At 35.0% G+C, this 21367-nt stretch overlaps 1 protein-coding gene across 1 annotated transcript; it reads right to left on the bottom strand.

Moving 5' to 3' along the window:
• Window positions 1-19668: 19668 nt before the first annotated feature.
• On the bottom strand, window positions 19669-21071 carry LOC115626149. The gene is made up of 6 exons (XM_030521413.1): window positions 20978-21071; window positions 20728-20895; window positions 20482-20674; window positions 20266-20416; window positions 20076-20202; window positions 19669-20024 (listed from the first exon to the last, which is right to left on the bottom strand). Exons 1-6 carry the CDS (start codon window positions 21021-21023, stop codon window positions 19786-19788), a joined length of 924 nt encoding a protein of 307 aa, XP_030377273.1. The 5' UTR covers window positions 21024-21071; the 3' UTR covers window positions 19669-19785.
• Window positions 21072-21367: the final 296 nt, after the last annotated feature.

Below are 21367 nucleotides of genomic sequence, written 5' to 3'. Positions count from 1 at the left end.
GCACGTTTATATAGAATGAGTGGGGAAAACATTGTCACAGCATGAAGTCGAATGTTTTTTATATGCAAAAATATTTCATTTCCTACACGAAGTCAACTCCAACAACAACATATATAACGACAACAACATCAACAAGAGAAGGACCAAGTGAAATGAAACGAAATGTTGAATGTAAAAGACAAAGCAACAACAAAAACACAAATAAAAACGATGGAAAATGAGCGACAAAGTAAATTTCATATACAACCCAAAAAAGAAAAAGGAAAAAAAAGAAGGCAAGAAAGCAGACGATGCCAGCGAAAACGCGACAATATATAGAGATGTAAGTAAAAAACTGCAATAAAAATCTGTTTAACATGAAGCGAGGCGCACTGTAAAGTATGCTACAGTTACATTCACAGTTACATTTACAGTTACAGTCGCAGTCGCAGTCCCGCAATTGCAATCGCAGTCCTCCCTCCTCCTCCTCCTCCTCCCCCGGTCCCCATCATACACTTTACAACTTATGAGTGCTAATAAAATTCACTCGGCATATCAGTTCTGTCTCTCTCTCTCTCTCTGTCTCTTTCTTCTATACTGTGCGTATGTGTATGTGAGAGTGTGTGTGTGTGAAGGCGTCAAGGTGTGCGCTTTGATAAAAAGTGGATAAAAGCAGCAGCTATGGGAAAAGAAATAGCGGTGGCTTGGGACCCGGACCCGCCTTATGGACAACATAAAAAGCCCTTTCATTCTAAATTTTACAATTTATTGCACTGCCAGGTAGTCGTTGAATTGTAGTTCCTGCTGTTTCTTCGTCTTCGTCTTCTTCTTCTTCCTCAGCTGCTTTGTGCAATTTCTGTGATAATTTCGCATAAGACGAAGCAAGACGAGTTGTCGCACAAAACCCACGCACAGCATTGTCATTGGACCCCACTGAGGGTCCGAACTGCGTTTTCTATTCTATGCTGAACGAGCAGCGTAATATTCGCAGATTAACTGCGCATTTCGCCACCGCTTTATTGAGATCTCAGCAATGCTGCATAATTCATATTGTTTGCCAACAGCTTTTCACTTTGGTAGCACAAATAATCACATTCAACGTTTTGGTCAATTTATAAAAAACGAGTCGAATGCCAAAGTTGCACGCCAGTCTCTCACGAGTATATCCTGAAGCCCGTTTTGTAAAGACTTGCATTTTATTTAAATATCGACATTTTTTATCCGCACTTAAATGTTTTTTAATAAACATTTGAATCGCAGCAGGCAGGTAATAGCCAAAAATTGTATTTTTTGCTAAAATATAAAATATGAATATACCTTTCCAACATTTTAGACTTTAATTGTTAAAATTAAGAGTTATCATATAACTTTTTTAACGTGGGAATTAGCGATGCATTAAACAACAATATAAACTCGCCACTTCCTAGAGTTTGCAGCCCGTTTTGTAAAGACTTTAATTAAATTTAAACATTAACTTTTTTTTATCCTCCCTTAAATGTTTTTTAATAAACATTTGAATCGCATGACACAAATTATATTTTTTGCAATATTTTACACTTTAAATTAAAAAATCAGACGGATTGGTATTCCCTTCACTGAAGAGTATAATTTGTTTTTAGCGTGTATGTTTGTAACACACATGAACAAGAAAGACAGGCCACAAATAACGGTCTCATCGATGTCCGTCTTTCATCCATTTGTCGGTCTCAATCAATACTCTCCTTAAAGCTTAAGAGCTGTCGCGTTAAATCGATTTATGTGCATGAGAAGTTTGGTTGCTTAAAGAGATATTGGCGCCAGATTTCAAGTATAATGAATAATGTTTATCCTGATGGTGCTGTATGAATCGATGTTCGTGATAGGTAATTAAATAAATATTTGAATTGAATCAGCAATAATTATTTAAAGATGTTCAAAATAAAAATACTACCAATACTATATAACAACCATGAAGAACAGCATGACTCTAAACTCTCTGTTAAAATCTGACCATAAATTGTTCACTTATGCATTATTGTTTTAGTCAATTCGTATAGTTATAGTAATAGTTATGCAGAAGAAGTAGAAATTGAAAAATAAACAACTTATATACACAATGTTGAAAACATAAACTTATTAAAAAATCTGCATTAAATGTTGTTGCAGATAAATCAATGAAATGGAATTAATAATTAATAATATTAATGTTATTAATATTCAATTTCTTTTTTTACGAAAGGGAACAAGTTTTAAAATATTTAATGAACGAAGCTTTTTCAATGATTGGTTTTCCAGAATCAGGAACACAATGAAGTTTTTAGAACCGTATCCGTAAATTAAACAACTTATATACAAAATGTTGAAAACATAAACTTATTAAATAAGATAGTTGCAGATGTTGTTGCAGATAAATCAATAAAATGGAATTAAATATGGCAAGTTTAGTTTGACGGAAGGGAACAAGCTTTAAGATATTTAATGATTATGTTTCCAGAATCAGCAACATATAGAAGGATTTAGAACCGTGTCCAATGTAGCAGATACGCCTAACTATCTGCCGGAAGAGGCTAGTGCGCCTGATATAAATATTTAAGTCCTGGTGACCTGACTTTAAATTGACCAACTGACCTGCCCACTTTATATAGAGTACCTACTATATTTATGTAGTACAGATATTCACTTCAGCTTCATTTTATCTCCGGCTTAATAGCATTTCGAATATTAATTGTTATTATTAAGTAGGCAACAGCTCATTTATTGTGCTCCGTTGTTCAGTGAATTTAACAGATTTATGGCAGCTACTTGATTTACCAAACGCGCTTTGAGTGCAATATTGTTAAGAAATTAAATGGAATTTAATATTTAACAATAAACAGCTTGCGTGAAAGGAGAATTAAAACAAATTGTGATTTATTATTAGAAGTGTATACAAATAAATGCTATATATGTATTTATATGTGTATGTATTGTGTGCATACGGGAGAAATGGAAAAACTCTTTGCCATTGGCATTTTAATGAAAGTTTCGCAATTATTTATTGTTATAAAATATAATTAAAATGTCAAACGTGGTAAAAATCATTTGTTTAATGCACTGCCTCGATGTGCATGCTAAATTTTTAATTAAATTTCTGCTCTTCACATTAAACTGCATTAAAGCAGAAGTGTAAAACCAATAAAATTGTTTATACGAGCAGTTGTCCACGGCAGTGGAAGAGGTGAAGAGGCGGTGGGGATGAGGGAACAGTGGAATGAATCGGAAGCAGCAAGCTCAGAGCGGTTCGACGCGCCAAAAACACAAAATGGTAGAGCCTGCGTAGCTTTTTGAAACATCCCAGAAGCCACTCGACCAAAAATGGCACTTCATTTGCAGAACTTTGCCTTCTGCATTTGTAGCGGCTGTCATGTGAGGGAGGTGGGAGGTGGGTGATGGGTGTGGGATGTGGGGGTTTGGGAGTCATTGGTTCAGGTGCTGCTCTGCTTCTCTGCTCAACTAAAACTAATGAAAAAGCTATGAAGAGTTGCTGAAGCCAGTACGTAGATGAGAGAGAGAGAGACTCGCTTCGGTTCAGTCCACATTGGCCACAGTAAGTTGCTTGGTTGGGGTTTCTGTTAATTTTTTATTTTTATTTTTTTGTTTTTCGTGAGGAAGGGGTGGATGGGCTATGCATCTGCCGGCAAATGGAAATTAGATTGCCTTGGCGTCGCCAGCGCTCGGACACGAACCTAACTTGATACAACTTTTATTTTTCATTTTTTTCATTTCTTAGTTTTTGCCTCTGGCTGCCAAAGCCGGGCCAGCCGGGCAAATGCTCGAGTGCTCGTTCTTGTACTCATACTTCAATGGCAGGCGTAACTAGCAACTAGTTCAAGTTGCTTACAGTAATTATAAATTTACCTAAGGAATTACACAAGCTCGTTGAGTGGAAAAGTAGTAGAAACTTCTCATGCTGGGGGAGCTGCAGTAAGCCAAGTGCAGGGGGCAACTCGTTGTCGTCATCGTCATCGTTTTCGTTGTTGCTGCTGCTGCTGCTCTTGTTCTTGTTAGTTGTTGCAAGCAGCAGCAGCAGCAAAAGTAATAATATTATTGATAGATTAAAGTGGGTGACTGTTGTAGCGCCTTTCAAACACAGAAGTGGTTGATTTACCAACTTGTGTTGGATAAAATGAAAAGTTTATGCAACTTGACTCAAGTGTAATGGGCCATAATGTTCGGAGGTATTAGGGATAATGTTCAGAGGTACTAGGGATAAAGATTGCTAAGCGCACAGGTGCATAAGATACATATAGTCATATGCATAGTAGATGTTACTTAAATGCATTTTATTGCAAGTCTTTATCTGTATTTACGATTGAAATCTGATTTTCGATCTAAAACTTTCATCTTTCTTCATACAAATATTTCATTTATTGCTTTGGCCAGGTACTTGGCTTATACAATACAAAAACTCTACCTTATTTGTTTCTCTGTTTAGTAAGAAATTTTTCATGAAAACTATAAAGATGGTTTCCAGAAATGCACAATTTTTACATTTGAAAATTTATTGGATAAGACTGAAAATATATATTTTTTCAAGTGAATTGTCTCGCTTAAAACTCGCAACTGTTTTAAGCACCAAATGCCAAAACCTTTTTGCTTAATCTCTAATGTCCAGAATCAGATCAAGTTAAAATGTCAGAAAATTCACTTCCCGCGTAATCAAGTGAAATGCTTTCGCTGAATTAAATGTGGAAGTAGATTGAGATACTGAAATTATTTTCCATTCTATTTTCAACAAGCTTTTCTCTCAGCTTTATGAAATCTGTTTAAGTCATCATAACATGTACTCGTAAACTAATATTTACTTCCCATATATGAATGCCAATAATTATTTTTAACACTAAATAATATATAAGATATTTGTCTCTACTTAGACTTTTTAATTAAAAGTTTTGCTTTGCAATATTTATTCTTAATGTGGATTTTATTCTAATAAATAAAGAAGAAACTTCCAACAAATTTGATAATTTAATCCACTAATAGTTTATATTTTTAGAGATAGTCTCAAGTTTGTCATTGTCTTGATAAAAAGCGATATATCGATGAGCATATCTACAGTTATGTGTCTCTTCAAGCTCTATTTCAATTTCCGAAAAACAAAGCGATTTTAAAATAAAATAAAAATAATTTACTTAGACGTTTAAAACAGTTATCAGGTCCCTGATTTCACTCGCTTTGTAACTGTCTGAGAGGAAATCCTTAACTGAACCGTTTGAAGGTTGTGGCATGGCCAAAGCTGTGCTTGACCCGCACCTACTCTTCAGAGCATAGTATCGGCCAAACTTCATATAAAACTTCATTTCACTTAACCCGCCCACAAAGATGCCGTTTAGCGCGCCAACTTGAAGCCATAAAAGCCGCAACAAAAGCAACTCGGCTCTGAAACTTACGCCAACACATTCCACTTACCACTTGTGCAGTTTATACGTAAACTTACGCATTGGCATACCTTGGGCTGGGCTTGGAGGCCGCCTGATAAACTATAAGCCACAAATTTGCATACGCTGCTAAAGAAGCAGCAACTAAAAGAAAACAACAACAACAACAACAACAACTGCAGATACGACTACAAATTGCTATTAAACGCTACTGGAAGGCAAACAGACAACCAGGCAAGTAAATTGGGTACGTGGGCGTGGCGAGGCTAGTAAAAGAGTCCTTGTACTTTGTACCTGGGCTGCAACAATAACTGACACCAGTTGCACTGCTACAACAACAAAAACAACAACAACAACAGCGACAAGGACATCAGTAGCAGCAGCAGAGCAGCAGCAGAGCAGCGGCTGCAACAAAAGCTATGCAGTTCACTTTGTTGCAACAATTTGCGCGCCCGGAGCGTCGCACACAGAGAACTAGAAACGGGGAAGGGATGAAGGGCAGGAGCAGGAAGAGCTTGGTGCTGCTTCATTGCATTTAATTCATTTTTATTGCAAAAGCTTACGGACAGATAGCGCGAAAAATGGAAAAGGGGCAGCGAGCCGAAGGCCACAGACAAAGGGTGACTAAATTCGTTAATCTGTTGCTAAATTGCAGAGTTCTCTAAAAACAACAAGTGCACCGTAAATAAGTCTTGGATTTTCTTTATTATATATTTGTTTCAAAAGTTATGGAGTAAACATGAATAAGAGCCTGTTTGTTTTTATTTCGAAGTATAGGTGTCGGCCTTTTACTTTCTAAAAGCTAACATGCTTTAAACAATAGCGAATCCAATTTTTCAAATATGCCTAGAATAAAGATCTTTTATGAAGGGACATTACTAAGGATTGTAATTATAACAAATATAATTAAGAATAACATATTAACAATAGGTTCTCTGACCACAGCTGCCATTTTTTAATAGGTATACAATATTTTGATAATATTAAATATATTTTATTTAATTAAATTATCTCTGTAATTAATTAAATGTGGAATTTCTACTTCTTTGTCTGAACAGTGTAGATATGTGAATTGAAAGAAAAAAGACAAAATGAGTCTTTAAGGCGAATACTCTTACATTAAACAACATTCACAGGAAACATTAATACCGATAAGCTAATTAAAGAAGCTTTACAGAATGACAAAAACAAATTTGTTTGGCAAAAATTATAACTCATCTCTACGCCCTGAGCAGAGAAAGTCATAGACGATTAGACGGTAGATTGGTTCCAAAACAAATCTTGTAAAAAACCGTGTTAAAAAAGACATTGATCTTATGTTATTTAAAATCGTGCTAAATGGAATAAAGTCGGGATATAATATACACCAAATTCTGTTTTTACACGGTCTATTTTTCATATATATTTCTTTAGAGATCATCTATTTTTTCAATGTCTATTTTACACGGTTGTTTCTGGAACCTATCTATCGTGTAAAAACAGAATTAGGTGTATAAGAATTTTAATTTTCAAACCGTGTTAAATCAAAACCGTGCAAAAACAGAATTAGGTGTAATTTGAAAGCTACTTCTTCTCAGTTATAGCATTAATTCGAACTATACTAATTCCTACATATACTTTCAAAAAGTTTGGTAGTATATTGATAAAGGTTTTAAAGCTTGAAGTATCAATACTTTCCTTATAGAAATATAATAAAAGCCATGCTTTGTGAAAAAAAGGTCACCCTTTATGAAAGCCACTAGGTTGCCGCTGCTCTTTAAACTTATATTGGCGAAATTTTATGCAGTTGCTGCTACTGGTACTGCTACTCCTACTCCTACTGCTACTCATACTGCTACTGCTAAAGCAGACAACTGGCAGTATATCCGTCGCCGTCGCCGACGCCGCGCCGTCGCGTTCGCCACCGCCGCGTTTTACACAAAAGTTTTTACAAAGTAGCTGTGGCAGCCGGCGCACAGCTCGGAAGTAACCCAAGCAGCTGGCGCTGCTGCTGCAGATCCTGGCTGGAACTCCTGCTGCAATATCTGAAGCAGACGGGCATTTTGATGAAGCTGCTTTATATCGGGGCGGGCTGAGCTGGCGGCCTCGTCGCCGTCCTTTCTGGCTTGTAACATAATTTAAATAGCATGTAAATTAGACGGAAGTCTAAAATGAGTGCATAATGTCTGCTAAAAGTGTTCTAAGTGATTGTAATTTAGGAAAAGTTCCTCGACTGGGTGTGTGCAGCGTAATTGCAAGACGTGCGGCATGCGGGGTGTGGCGGAATGCGGGATGAATGTACGCAAAAGTTTATTATGGCCAATTGCTGTGCTGAGTTGTGTGTAGACAGCCAAATTGGTTCCCTAGATTAACGGCTTACGAGCAAGTCAGCAGATATTGAAGCAGTTATTATTTTTCACTTTTCATTTGGACCACTAAATACATGCATCTCTGCATACTATCTCTAATTAATTAGATGTGGAATATAGTTACTTTCTACTTCTTTATCTGAACAGTGCATATGTACTGGTTTTTATTCAATTATATTTAATTCAGCGCTATATTCGTTTCTATTAAGTTTTGTTTTGTCCGGCGAAAGTTTCGAATACATTTCTTTGTTAATATACTTTTATCTCTATAGTTTAAATTAAAACTTCATATTTTACAAATATGTACAAAAAATGTGAAAAATAGATATATATTTCAAGTTTAAATGAACTTCTTAAAATAAGTGCTAAACTTTTTAAACTGAAAATCAAATTATAATCGAGCTTGTGTCGGGGATTATGTTTGCAATACTGACTGGAACTAAAGGATCAACAGCAATAGCAATATAGATAAAAGTTTTAATGAATTTAAACAATAAAAGATTACCGCACCTTCCTTATTGAACGATGTAATTCCTAATTTTGATAAAAGGGCTCCTAAAGCTAAAAACTAGAGAAAAAGACTCAAGAAATCTAACAAATAATTAAACTTCTGTGAAATTCCTACTGCTTACATACATATATGTATCTGAAGTCCTTTAAATGTTCCTTTAACATGACTGATAACCAGTTGGACAGGTTATAACAAACAAAAATAAACCACATTATTCTTAAACTGCTTACCAGGTTTTGAGAGTCGACTCCGCAGGACGCTAGTTGTCCATGCCTGTGAAAAAGTACTTTGTAGTTGTTTAATGTGAACAACCACCTCAGGATAATGTGTTTCTCAAGTTAAATAGTTGTTGTTGCTTGAAGTTAACAATTTGTTGTTGCTTTCGTGTAATAATAATTGCGGTTAGTTTTTAGAAAAACTCAATCATACTTGTACAAGTAGCGTTGAATATGGCTAGGAAGAGCTAAGACTACGATGGAGAAAAATCATGGAGCAAATAATACTGGAATGTTAAGTTCAATAGCTAATAGCTATTATATTGAAAGAAAACAATATAGAATTAGAAAACCAGCAGATCTTAAAACTAAGTAAATGAATTCTAAAGCTTGTGCTCCCATAAATCTGCTAAGATTTCTGACTAACACCTAAGAACAACTACTCAAAAAGGTTAAATGTTTCTGATAATACAGCTTCAAAGTTCTACACTCTAGCAAATGTTGAGGTACTGAATGACAGAAAGTTGTGCGGCATTATTGACAATTTATTTAAGATTCCTACAGATTTCATTTTAATTTCTGCAGAATATTTCGTTTTCCTTTTTTTTAGGAGTCGTGCATAATTTTAATTAATTTTGGTTCAAACTTATTTCGCCTTAGACGAAACATTACAATCAATGGACAATTTCAATTAAATTGCTTCAAATGCAGCTCAGCACCACAGGCAGAATTAATTTTTACACTTTTTAAGCAGGATGTAGTATTTACTCGATATGGGGTTGGAGGAGTGTGGGGCTCGAGTATTTGTTCAATAACAACTTTATTGAATCTGCCAACCACTATAATGTAGAATATTGCAGCAAAGCACAAACAACAAATGTAGATTAAATGTTAAAAACAACAAAACAACAGCGTAAACAATCTAGCCCAAATGCTTTTTAACTACACTCTTATTGTTCTATTGCTGCTTTCAAAATTAATTTTGTTTCTCGTTAATATTAGCGTAGAATTTGCCAAGTTTATTGTTAGATGCGGAAAACATAATCTGACAAAAGCAGCAGCCGATAAAACGTTTAAATTGTTGCCAAAATAAAACAAAATATGGAAATATTAAAAGCGTTTTCAAAAAAATAACAATTGCCTAATTGTTGCAAATTGATTGAAAACATTAATATAATAAACAATGCACAATACAATTCTGAAAAAGTGAAGGCATTTGTATTTATTGGAAATAAATGGAAACTGCAAACAATTTATGCTTCAAAGCAAATGAAAGAGGAACTATTTCTTTTTCATAAGATCGCTTTATGGTAAAAACTGCTTCAGTTTCCACACCAATGTGAATATTTATGTTACTGATAAGAACAATACCTTTTACTAGACGAAATTTCCAAGAATAATTTCATGGGTGAAAGTTAAAATTCTTCTGAATTTTGATAACATTTATGCAACTCTCTTATGACACAAATTGTGTTGTAACGAATAATCGAAAGCAAGCCGGAAACTATTCGAATATCGAAATATACTATGCCATAATGCTCGGGACGATTTATTTCAAAAAAGAAAACTCTAAAAGAAATTAAATCTAATTAGAAAACAAGAATGACATACTAGAGTCCAGGGGGCACAACTCTTAAATCCCTTGTACGCGACCCGACAATAAAACAACACGCAACACCTCCTTCTATATGAAATATATTCTCCTACACCAGCACTAAGCTATATAATATATACCTTCACCAATTGGGTATACGCTAAAAAAATGGTTTTCAAAAAACGTTTATTGTTTTTCCTTTTTTTGTTTGCAATACTTTACCTTTAAAAAAAACAAACTAGGATGATTTTTCTTATATTGGTTTCAATTATTAATATATTTAGTATCTCCATGGAATAAACGAATATAGAGGGTCGCACGCAAAAACAAAAATACTTCTCGGTATTCCTGCCAATTCACAATTTCATTTTCTTAAATTGCATAGCCCCTCAGCTTTTGTGCAGTGTGGAATTCAATAACGTTTGCCATCCTCTGGTCGAACAAATATTGCACAAATATTTATTATGCAAATCAAATGACAGAAGCCAAAGGGGCAGCAACAAAGCTTCACTTTCTTTCAGCGCGTACGGCACCCAAAAGCATTAATTAATATTCAAGTGTGTGCGAGTACGTTCTGCACTCTGTAGTACCCTCTACTCTCTCTCCCCCTCTCACCAGCCCCCTCTGTGCTCTGTTGTTGATGCTGATGGTGATGTTGCTTTTGTTGTTATTTAATTCGATGCCAACGATGCTGAACACGTTGCGCTGCCCCAGCAACTGACAGTCTCGGCAGACCCCAGGGAAACTTATCAGTGTCAACGTTGTGCCAATAAAAACTATATGCAAATATTTCTGCAATCAAACAAATAGCTGCTAACAGCAACGGCAACAACAACAACAAGAAAACCAACAGTAAAGCCATCGGCAAAAGCCTGGGCGGCGACGAACAAACAAAATGCAAACAAGGACACAGCAGAAGCAAACAAAGCCGAATAGGGAGCGAACAGTTAGAAAAGTGTAGCGAGAAATCCCGCAGGATGCAGGAAACAAAAAAAAACTCTCAAGCATGCAGAAATAATAGCGTAGAAAAGACGAAACGAAAGTGGAAAGATAACCTCAAGTGCTTACGACTCGTAGATCCTCTACATCTACTCCACATATAAAAATATTTAACTATTATTATGTCTTATTATTTTATTTATTGTGTCTTATGTATACACATTTACAAATATATATTTGAAGGCTGGCTTTAGTTTCGAATAATAATTTTTCATCTTCAATATGAATGTTGAAGCAAAATATTAAAAATAAAACCCTGTAGCTGGTACTTAACGGAAAATAATCTCTACTATAAGGATATTCCATTTCAAAAATCGAATTGGCATTATTTCAACATATATTTGCTGCAAAATTAAATGGTGCTGCCTCCAATATTCAACATCGGAGATTTTAAAACCAAAATTTGCTAGTAATATTTTTGGAGAAATACTTATGTACCCATTTCAAACTTGGTGTTTCTATTTAAAAGGATCAACCTAATGGAAGTTGAAATTCACTTTGCTACCAAATAGTCAGTGTTTCTTCTATGTAGTTGTACACATGCTTTTATAATATTTAGTATTGCTTTCTCTATAATTGTAATAGAAAAACTAAAAACCATTACCAAAATTATTTTCAATTTTAATCGTGTATTTTGGATTATTTTTTCAATTGTCTGTGTATAGCATATAGCTTTTTAGATAAGGTAATGAAACTAAGCTAATGCTGAAAAACATCATCCGCTATGTATCATGCCATGAAATAAATTAGTCTCTTCATCAAATGAAGGGGCTATTACCTTCGCAAACAAATATTTTAAGGAGCAGGATAGCTAATACTTTTTGAAAGATTTTTGGAAGCAGCACTGGGAGAAGTGTTTTGGTTGATAGTACTTTGAATCATTCTTGAAAATAGGAAATTAAATAGAGGTAATAAAAGTATAATGAATGCCGTATTGAAAAATATTTCGATTATTCAAAATGATTTTGAAACCTTTAAAACATGTTTTAAATGATCATTTTTGGGTTAAACTGTCATCGTTTAATTAACAGTTAAGGTATTTATTTGAAAATTATATAAAATTAAGAAATTAATTCTGTCTACAAGAAAGTTTTTCAATTCTGTTAAAGTGAAATTGGAAACTGGAAAGCGGTCGAATTCTCTTTGACCTTCCAATCCACAGTAATTTAATTCAAAGCGACGCAACTTTCCAATATTTATAGTACAAATTTTTTATGTTTTTTTGAGCAAATTTTGAACAAACAGCATTGCAGTTTTAATTTATCCCTCCATATATGGATGTAGGGCATAACAAGCAAAGCGGTGAAGCACGGAAGTAAAGTGCCGACTAGCGGCAGCTTGAAGTTTTCGAGTGGGGCAGCAGCTGCTCCAACTCCCGTTGTTGTTGCTTCATCTCCTTCTTCTTTTCTGTGGTTCTCACACACAAACACATGGCCAACAAGCGCAACAGGAGCTCATGCTGCGGCTGTGGTCTGAAGCTGGTTTCGACTTCCTTTGCTTTGTTGCCGTGCGGGCTATTCTGCGACCCACTCTGCTGCTTTAGTTAAACATTGGCTTTGATTTGCCAGCTAACAGCTAAAAACAACAAATTTGCATAGCTTACTGCATTTTTTTTTGTTGTTCTTGTTTTTGTTTTTGTTGCCTTCTTTTATTTGTGTGCGTGCGAGCTCAACTATTCCCATGTCTGCTGTTCTCTACTCTACACACGCTTTTGCATTCTTTTTGTATCGCTTTTTTAAGCTTGGCGCAAACACGCGCAAGTTTCCACTTTCATACGCCATGTGGGACGTACGGGTATAGCGCACATGAAAAAAGAAGAAGAAAAAAATGAATTGGCGAACAGCTGCACAAAGTTCGTTTTAAACTGATAGAATTTTCAGCTCCCCAAGCTCCGCATTGAATTCTCTTTAGCAGCGAGTCAAAGTTCTGCATGCCTTCTAATGTGCAATGTAAATAGCTGAACTTTCAATTTTTATTGCATACCACAAGGCGCACGTTTGCATAATGCTAAGGCCAGTTTAATTTAATTTTTACATAAATAAACAAAAACGAGCACAATGGTTTCAAATAACTTTACAAATAATTGAGATAAGGTTTTTAGAAAATGGGGCATGCTTATAAAATCATTTTGTTTGTCGTATATGATTTGGTTTGAAATAATGTAATTCAGTAATCGAATATATTCAGAACAAACCTTGTTATGTGCCAACATTTATTGAGTTAAAAGAAGGGTTATCAAGGGTGAAGTATTGACAAATAATAAGAAAAAGATGTCCACACCAAACCCTTATTTTGAAGTCATTCAGATAAGTTGCAACTAACTAACTAACTAACTAACTTAGTAAAATTATAAATACAAACATTAATAAATAAGTCAATATAAAAAGAGACTGGCGGATGGAAGCGCAACATATCCCATGTTTAAGGTACATATGTACGAATATAATCATAAATACGAAAATAATCGATATAAATACTTTTTATCTGCTGATTGATTTTCAAAACACCTTTTCAAAACAAATTTCTCTTATCTACAGTCATAATAAATAAGTTTACTCGAAATAGAATGTAACCTTATTATAATTAGGTAGCTGCCATAGAACTGGTCTATGGAAATATATATGTATTAGTTTAAGGTTCCCAGAGTTTAAGTTTCGTTGAGCGTGCCTCATATGTTAATTATTTAATTGATTTACTTTTAATCGACTGGCTGTGGAGCTGAAATATATTGGGAAGAACGGGAAAAACAAACTAAACATGCATTTTAGTCAATTTTAAGCACAGAATATTTCAAAATTTAATTCAAATTAAAAACGCTTATTTACTTTTAATGAAAATTTATTTGAGATAAGCGGCTATTATCTATAAAATAGATTTAGCTGGTATCTTGGTTGAATAAACTTCCATTAGTTTTTGCTTTCTTAATTTTGAACTTTACCTAAAAGGTACAGATAGAAGTGTTTTTCAATGCATCTGTTTATCCATCCGTTCGTATGAACGCCTGGATTTCACAAGCCGGCTGATAGACTAGGTATCTAGACTATGCTAGTCAAATGACAATAGCAGTTTTTTTTTTTTAATTTTCAGTCTTTCTCTGCTACATGATTTTGTCAATACTGTCCATAATTCCAAAACTTTATAAATTAAACTTCGCATGCGTAATTAATTTATTACTATATTTACTACTTTTCTTACAAATTTCATTCAAATCGATCACATCTAACAAAAGCTATTGCTCTGCAAACTACAGGATGCTTGCTCTTCTTCTTTTTTAGCTTCCGTGTCAAAGATTCATCGCTCTGACCAGAAAACTATATCTATATACTTATGTATATTATATTCCACTGCTTTTATTATTAATATAAAAGAGCAATAAAAATTGATAAATTCATTTGCAACCGCAAAGCATTGGCATTACGTATAAAAAACTTGATGAGGTCCTTGGTAATAACACATGCGGCGCTTCGTGGTCCTTGTGGGCTGCGAGACGCATAAAAAAGCACAGCCCCAAACATAATGCAGTAAATTTTTATAGGCCTTTGACAAAATTACGACAAAGACCCACATTGTTAGTTGCAGACACGACTCGCCATTTTTTACAAGTTCCTTTTTACCGCCTAATTGAGCACTGACAGCAACAGAATTTAGTGCCGGGCCTCATAATGAACAACAAATAATAAAAATGTTTGCCAGCATATAAATTTTAATAAGTGCAGCGCATGAGGCAAAGCGTGTATATAAAAAACCAAAACCTACTCGTATATAATTATCAAGCATTGCCAAGTTAAACAAGGATTTTATGGCTGAGCAGGCAGGCGGGCGGGCAGGCAGGCAGGCAGGCAGGCAGACTAGCAGGAGCAGTCAGGAGTCAACACTATAGAGTTGTCAGGCTGTGAATTATTGTGCCAGCGGTACAAAATAGAGAAATGCATACAAATAGCGCAGGCACAACACAAGATACTGCCAGGAAATGAAAATATTTTTAAACAATTTAAAGGCGAGGGAATGCGAGAAAAAGGGAAATTATAGGGGCTTTCGCTGGGAGGCTGTAGAGCATTTAAGATTTACTTTTCATAATTTATTTATTCATTAAAAAATAGCTTGTTTTTATGCTGCTTCTATCCACATATCAGTGGTTATTCAATAAAAAGATTCTCGTTTATATTTAGAATCCCCTAAACATCACTTTCTAAGATAAGAATATATAAAGAAGGAGCAATAAGAACGTATTAAGATCTATCTATCATAAGTTTCGTTAAAAATATACATCGACATGTAATTTGCAATGAAAAGTCTGTCAGAAAAGTACAGGAAAGTTGTCAAATATTTGTATACTCTTCAAATCTTACATTCAAAACAAATTCTTGGTATTATAATTCCGATCACCCTGTTGATAACGGATGAGTCATTCGCCCAAGCACGCGTTGCCAAAATGCTCGAGCGAGAAAAAAGGCGAAACATCAACATAAATTTTAGTCAAACAAAGCGTAACACTCATGTTTTTTTCCACAGAGCCGTGCAATAGAGCAGCGTCGCCAAAGTTGATGGGACTGTTAAGGGAGAGGGGAGAGATGGGGGACGTGGGGGAGGCAGGCAGGGGACAAAGGGGCATTGAAAGCAAGTTGTGCTGCTGCCAAAAAGTAAAGTGCGACTTGTAGTTTTTGCCATGCGTTTCTAATGTCGACTGACTGGCTAAAAATGTTGCGTTTTATAAGGCGTAAACACTCACAGTAAACGAGGCAAATACAAATACAGAGACAGTCAGAAATAGACACACAACCGCAGCGACATCGCCGCAATTATGTGAGAAGCGACGAGGAGGCACACACACACATGCCGCCACAAGCTTTGGCAAGGCTTTTTGGCTTTGGTATGCAGGAAGAAAAAAATCACAGACCCCGCCAGAACCAAAAGAAAATGTAACTGGCATGCGTTTGGCATCTGCTGCGGTACGTTGGTTGTCTTGGTTGGGTTTGGTTCGGTTTGGTTTGGTTTGGGGGCTGCAGGGTTCTTAGCACTCTCTGTCTGGGCCTGCGTCTGCATCCTCGCTTGTGTCCCTGTCTGTGGTGAAATGATGCGACAAAGTAGCAAATGAGGTTGCCGCTGTCACTGTTTCTGCTGCTGCTGTTGCTGTTGTTGCTTCCACTGCCACTGCTGCTTCTGTTTACTGCAACATAAATCAAAATCAAAGGCAAACAGAAAAACTACACGCTGGGGGCTCTACTACTTTGAGGGGCGTTCTGTGGCTGTATGTGGTCGCTGAGTGTGACGGAAATGCAGCATGTAAGTAACATAGTTAGATACGAGTAGGTTGGAATAAACAAATTTGGGTTAGGATAGATAGTGAAAAACGAGACATTCAAATAAACAGATAAAGTTACAAATAGGCGGGGGAAAACAGCGACTTGGTGTGCGTATTTTCATTCAAAATTAATTTAAATCAAATGTAATAAAGTAAAGAAGAATTGTTTGCGGATGCTAAGCAAAACAAATGCTTTTGCTTTAAAAGTCAAAAATCCACTAACTAATACTATAATGAAAGGGATGAAAAATAAAAATAAGAAAATTAATTTAAATGAATTATAATAAAATAAAGTACAACTATTTTCGGATGCTAGGCAACACAAATGCTTTTGCTTTAAAAGTCAAAACTCCACTAATTAATTCTGTAATGAAAGGCATGAAAAGTACAGCACATATATGGATATGATTTTTAAATCCTCCTTACACCACTCCAGCAGTCCTTAAAGCTATTTTCATTCGGTTTCAGGAGCTTTTATTGTAAGTCAAATGTGGGAAAAGAGTTATTTAATATCAATTGAGTTAGAAGGGTCTAGCTGTGTTAATCAATCTATAATTACAATAAAGTACATACATACATATGCATTTATAAATATATATCATGTATTTTGCTGATCAATCGATCATTAATGTTCAGTGTTTATCCATTAGAGCTGAACCATCAATATGTCATCAAAATCAGAAAAGGGTAATTAAATAAGACTCAGCTTCTGCTTTAAGTTGTACTAGAAATATTCCATAAGTTTTATTTAAGTCTTTGTAAATAAAAACTGTACAATTAAATATAATTTGCATTATTTTTTTTGTAAATCTTTAATTAATTAATTTAAGCTCTATCCTATGAAGCCTTTTATGAAACCTTTGACATTTTTTTAATCATACCTTTGTCATAGGGGTTGCGGGGTGATTCAAGCCGCGTGCCTAATTCTGCCTACTCGTTGCACTATGCCAGAATCCATTAATAAATTTTAAAAAAGCACATATTTTTTATCGAGTTTAAAGAACTTCATTAGACCATGTCAGTTTATTAGATCAAGCCGACAAAGAGGAGCAAAGGCAACGAATATTCACAATGTCTACCAAATGTTTATACTTATTTTCGCTTTTCACAAAGGCCCAAAAGCACAGAGGTACAAGTCTGATAGGAGAGAGAAATAAATGGCCCAAAAAAAAGGTATTTTGAAAAAGTTGCACAGCCTGCTTTTAGCATGCGAAATGGAATCGAAAACATGCAAAAACTAACGCAAACGGAATCCAAATAAACACTCCTGTATACGCATATGTGTTCGGTGTCCATTCATTAGACGCCATTCACTCGGGCGTCACATTTCGACAGCGCCAGAAACCATGACAAGCTCCTGTCGGCGCCTCTGTTGTCACTGTCATTGCATATTTTAAGGCGCACAGGAGCAACAATCCCAACACAAAGCAAAAGGCAAAGTCAACCAAATGTTAGCCACACCATACAATCACTTGCCATATAAACACATACACATGACTTCATTTATATGTTCCTATGGAATAAAACCACATATGGACCAAAAATCTCATTCGCCAAAAAAAAAAAAATCGAAAGTGTGATATGCTTAATCAAATATTTATTCAACAACGAAAAGACTAAAAATAAACAGGTGCAAGTTTTCATATGCGCCACGACAGCAGTTCTTTTCTTTTTAGCATACCCTTTTAAAAAGGTATTTCGGTTATTGCCAACAGCAGACTGAACCCATATGAAGTATGAGCATTTTTTGAAATCAAAAGAAATCAGTTTCATGTCCATTGAGAGACTTAAAAGCTCTAAAGTTGTTTTAGTTGTTACTCAAATTCTTCGTTTTATCAAAAAATAAAACATTTTGAATTGTAAAAATGATGCCTACTAGATAGAAGAGTATCTCTTTTATTCCCAAGCGACCAAAACACTGTTATATTCATTTAAATGAGTTAATGTAATGAATCGAATCACGTCTTACGATTTTCTTGTTATTTTTTTTAAATTATATTTTATTCCATTTCCAAATTATTTACCTTATTTGATGATGCAATATAATTTTTAAATTTATTTTTTGAAAGCGTACTATTTTTATGTAATGTTTATAATAAAAGAATTAAACGGGCAAAACTTTGAATAATTTTTTTCATTTTTCATTTTACTTTACTGTTATTTAAATAACTTCAATTAAACCTATAGCTAAATATAAATGCAACTTAAATGAGGAGCTTATTCTTATTACTGTGAATAATGAAAAGTGTAAGTTTGTCGAAGTGTACGTCAGAAAAGTAGAAAATGTATTTCGCGCACCATGATCATAAAGGAATCGAGTATTGTAGAGTATATAGCTTCGGCTCAGACGAAAATAACATTTTTGCTTCTTTTTTTTAAGCCATTCATGTACTCGTTTTTATTTAAATTGTATTGGCAGACAGCAGGCGCTTACTATTTAATATTTGAGCAGCTGTTTGTTGGCAGAAGACGATAAGCGTAAGCTCCGAACCTCTTCTTCTTTTGCTTCATTTCGGCCAAAAACCAAACTGCGTGAATAAAAACCACATTTGACTTCATTAGACGTGCGCTTAACTGATTGCTAAATAAGCATATATAGTATATTTAAAAATATACTTGTACTGAAACATGTGCGTGTCTATGGGCTAATAACTGTTTTGTTATTGTTTGTCGCTGCCGGCGCATTTAATTTAATAATTTCAATTTCTGTCTCATGAGTTTGTTTTATTATTTGGCTTTTTAGGCTATGCAAATTGAATTTTAGCCTTGGATGTTGAATTTATGCACGCTGGTCTCATAATTATGCATTTATTTAAAATTCAACAACAAATTAAGCATGATTGAATGATGCCCCAAATAATAAAGTTTCATTTTGCTTTTTTGGAGCCCCGGTAGTAAATGATAATTAAAATCATATATTTAGATTAATTTTTGTATGAAATAAGGAGGTAAGCAAATCTTTGAACTTATGTGCTAATGTGAATAATAATATGTAGTTAACAGCTTTATATAATCATTATTTTAAGCCTTAAAGCCGATATATATTTATTACATATGACTATATTTTGTAGAACAGGAATACTTTAAATTTTTGTATACACAAAATTTCTTAACGACGGAAATATTGATAATACTTTTAGCAATTGAAACTGAAACCGAAACAGATGATTTCCTTAGAAAGTCGTAGACTATTCGAGTAAGACAAAAAACCTTTCATATAAGTAATAAACATATTTCGTATTTAAATTAACATTTAATTATAAACGTGATTTCCCTTTTGTTTCTGCATTTACCAATCTGGAACAGTATTCAACTAAATAGTGATACAATTAAATGACGTTTATTTATTCATATGATAATTTTTGAATTGGCGTTATTGATTGTGATTTAATTTATTCTTGAATAGCTATAATGATGATTATATTAATTAGCGATCTGCCTTCAATTTGTATTTGCCTGAGCGGCTGTCTGAGACCTCAGCCGCCGGCCTTCGGACACCTTGTGTGGCTTATCCCATGACCGCGTACGGGCACTTACATGTTCTATCGAGTCAGAGGGGGATGGAAGGAACTCCATGGACTGGTCTTGAACATTCTCGATATTTGGGGTAAGCTCAGCTTTTAGAGTCTCAGGTTGAAAGGCAATGCAATGGGCAGAAGCAACGCCAGTAGCCACAAGATCTGAAAAAGAATTGGGGTAGATTTACAGGCAGAAAGAAAGGCTTCACTCACCTTCTGGTGTACTCTGTGCAGTCTTTGTGAAGTTTCCATGCAACGGAGCCTTGATATCAACAATTGATTGTGAGGTCAGAGAGTTGCTAGCAAGTTTAACTGGAAAATTACCATTGGATGGCAAAGGCTGTGTGGAAGCAAATAAAAATGATTCATCGTTTAACATTTTGTTGTTTCTACAAGAACTCACCTGAATAGTTTGAGGTTTAGAGTTCTCTGTAGAGTCTAAAAGGGTGCCTCTGTTCGCTTTTGATTCCTGACCGCTATTCTCTGCGCTTTTGTGAACATCCCCAGCAGCTCTCTCGCTATGAATGGATAATTTGATCTTCTTGCGCTCCGTACTAGAGAAGAGATGTGGCTGTGAGTGTTCAATGTTTTCAATGTAGCATCGGGCCAATATAATTACCCAATAGTCTCTTTTTGCTTCACTTCAGCACACAGGTTCGTTAACGTCGCTGCAGAGCGATCATCAGCCGATTCATTAATGGAAATAGTGCTTGAAGCAGTGCACTGCATTAGTATTCCAACGCGCTCCGCTAGAGATAATGCCTGCAGGGGCTCGAACTTGTCCACCTGTAAGGTCTTCATTTTGTTGTTAACTGCAAAGAACGCAAGTTAGTGACTACACAGCTAGTTCTAACACAACACTAACCAATATCAGTTATCTTCATATGTTCCCTAATGATCTCCTCTAGTTTGCCTTCGAGAAAATTGTGTATCTTCTGTCCCTGCTTCAAGGCATTGAATTCATCCTTAAGGTACGGCGAAGTCTCTATAAAAATTTCAGCAGCTCTATTGAGCCTCTCCTTTTCAAGATAACCTGAATATAATGAATAGAATATGGTAAGTATTTACTTACGAACATTTGTGCGCTCTTGTAATTGCATTCGCACTCAACTCACCCAACACCATACGCGCCAAATCATTCGGTCGCCTTATGTTATCCATATTCTAAATTGAATAGAAAAAACTGGTCTTATATTTCGCAAAAACTACTTCAATTCGGCGCACACTACGTGTCTAATACAGCTGCCAGGTTAGTAATATAATCGATAGTATTGTCAGATCCAGTGTTTAATAGTCTGTTTCAATTTCGTTTTCGTTTCATTCGTTTTTCAAAATTTTATTGTGGAATATGGGTTTTTGATTAAATTTTTCTCCCACTGTTATTACATATTAGAAACTGTCCGTTCACTCATAAACTTTAAAAACACAATATACTTGTATATTGATATGGTTTTATAACCTGTACTCTTTATTAATAACTAAGACTATAGATACAAACCAATTTA

The sequence above is a fragment of the Scaptodrosophila lebanonensis genome, unplaced genomic scaffold (genome assembly GCF_003285725.1).
Source record: "Scaptodrosophila lebanonensis strain 11010-0011.00,11010-0021.00 unplaced genomic scaffold, SlebRS2 tig00000080-arrow-pilon, whole genome shotgun sequence".
NCBI lineage: Eukaryota > Metazoa > Arthropoda > Insecta > Diptera > Drosophilidae > Scaptodrosophila > Scaptodrosophila lebanonensis.
This window is presented reverse-complemented; position numbering and strand designations above follow the sequence as displayed.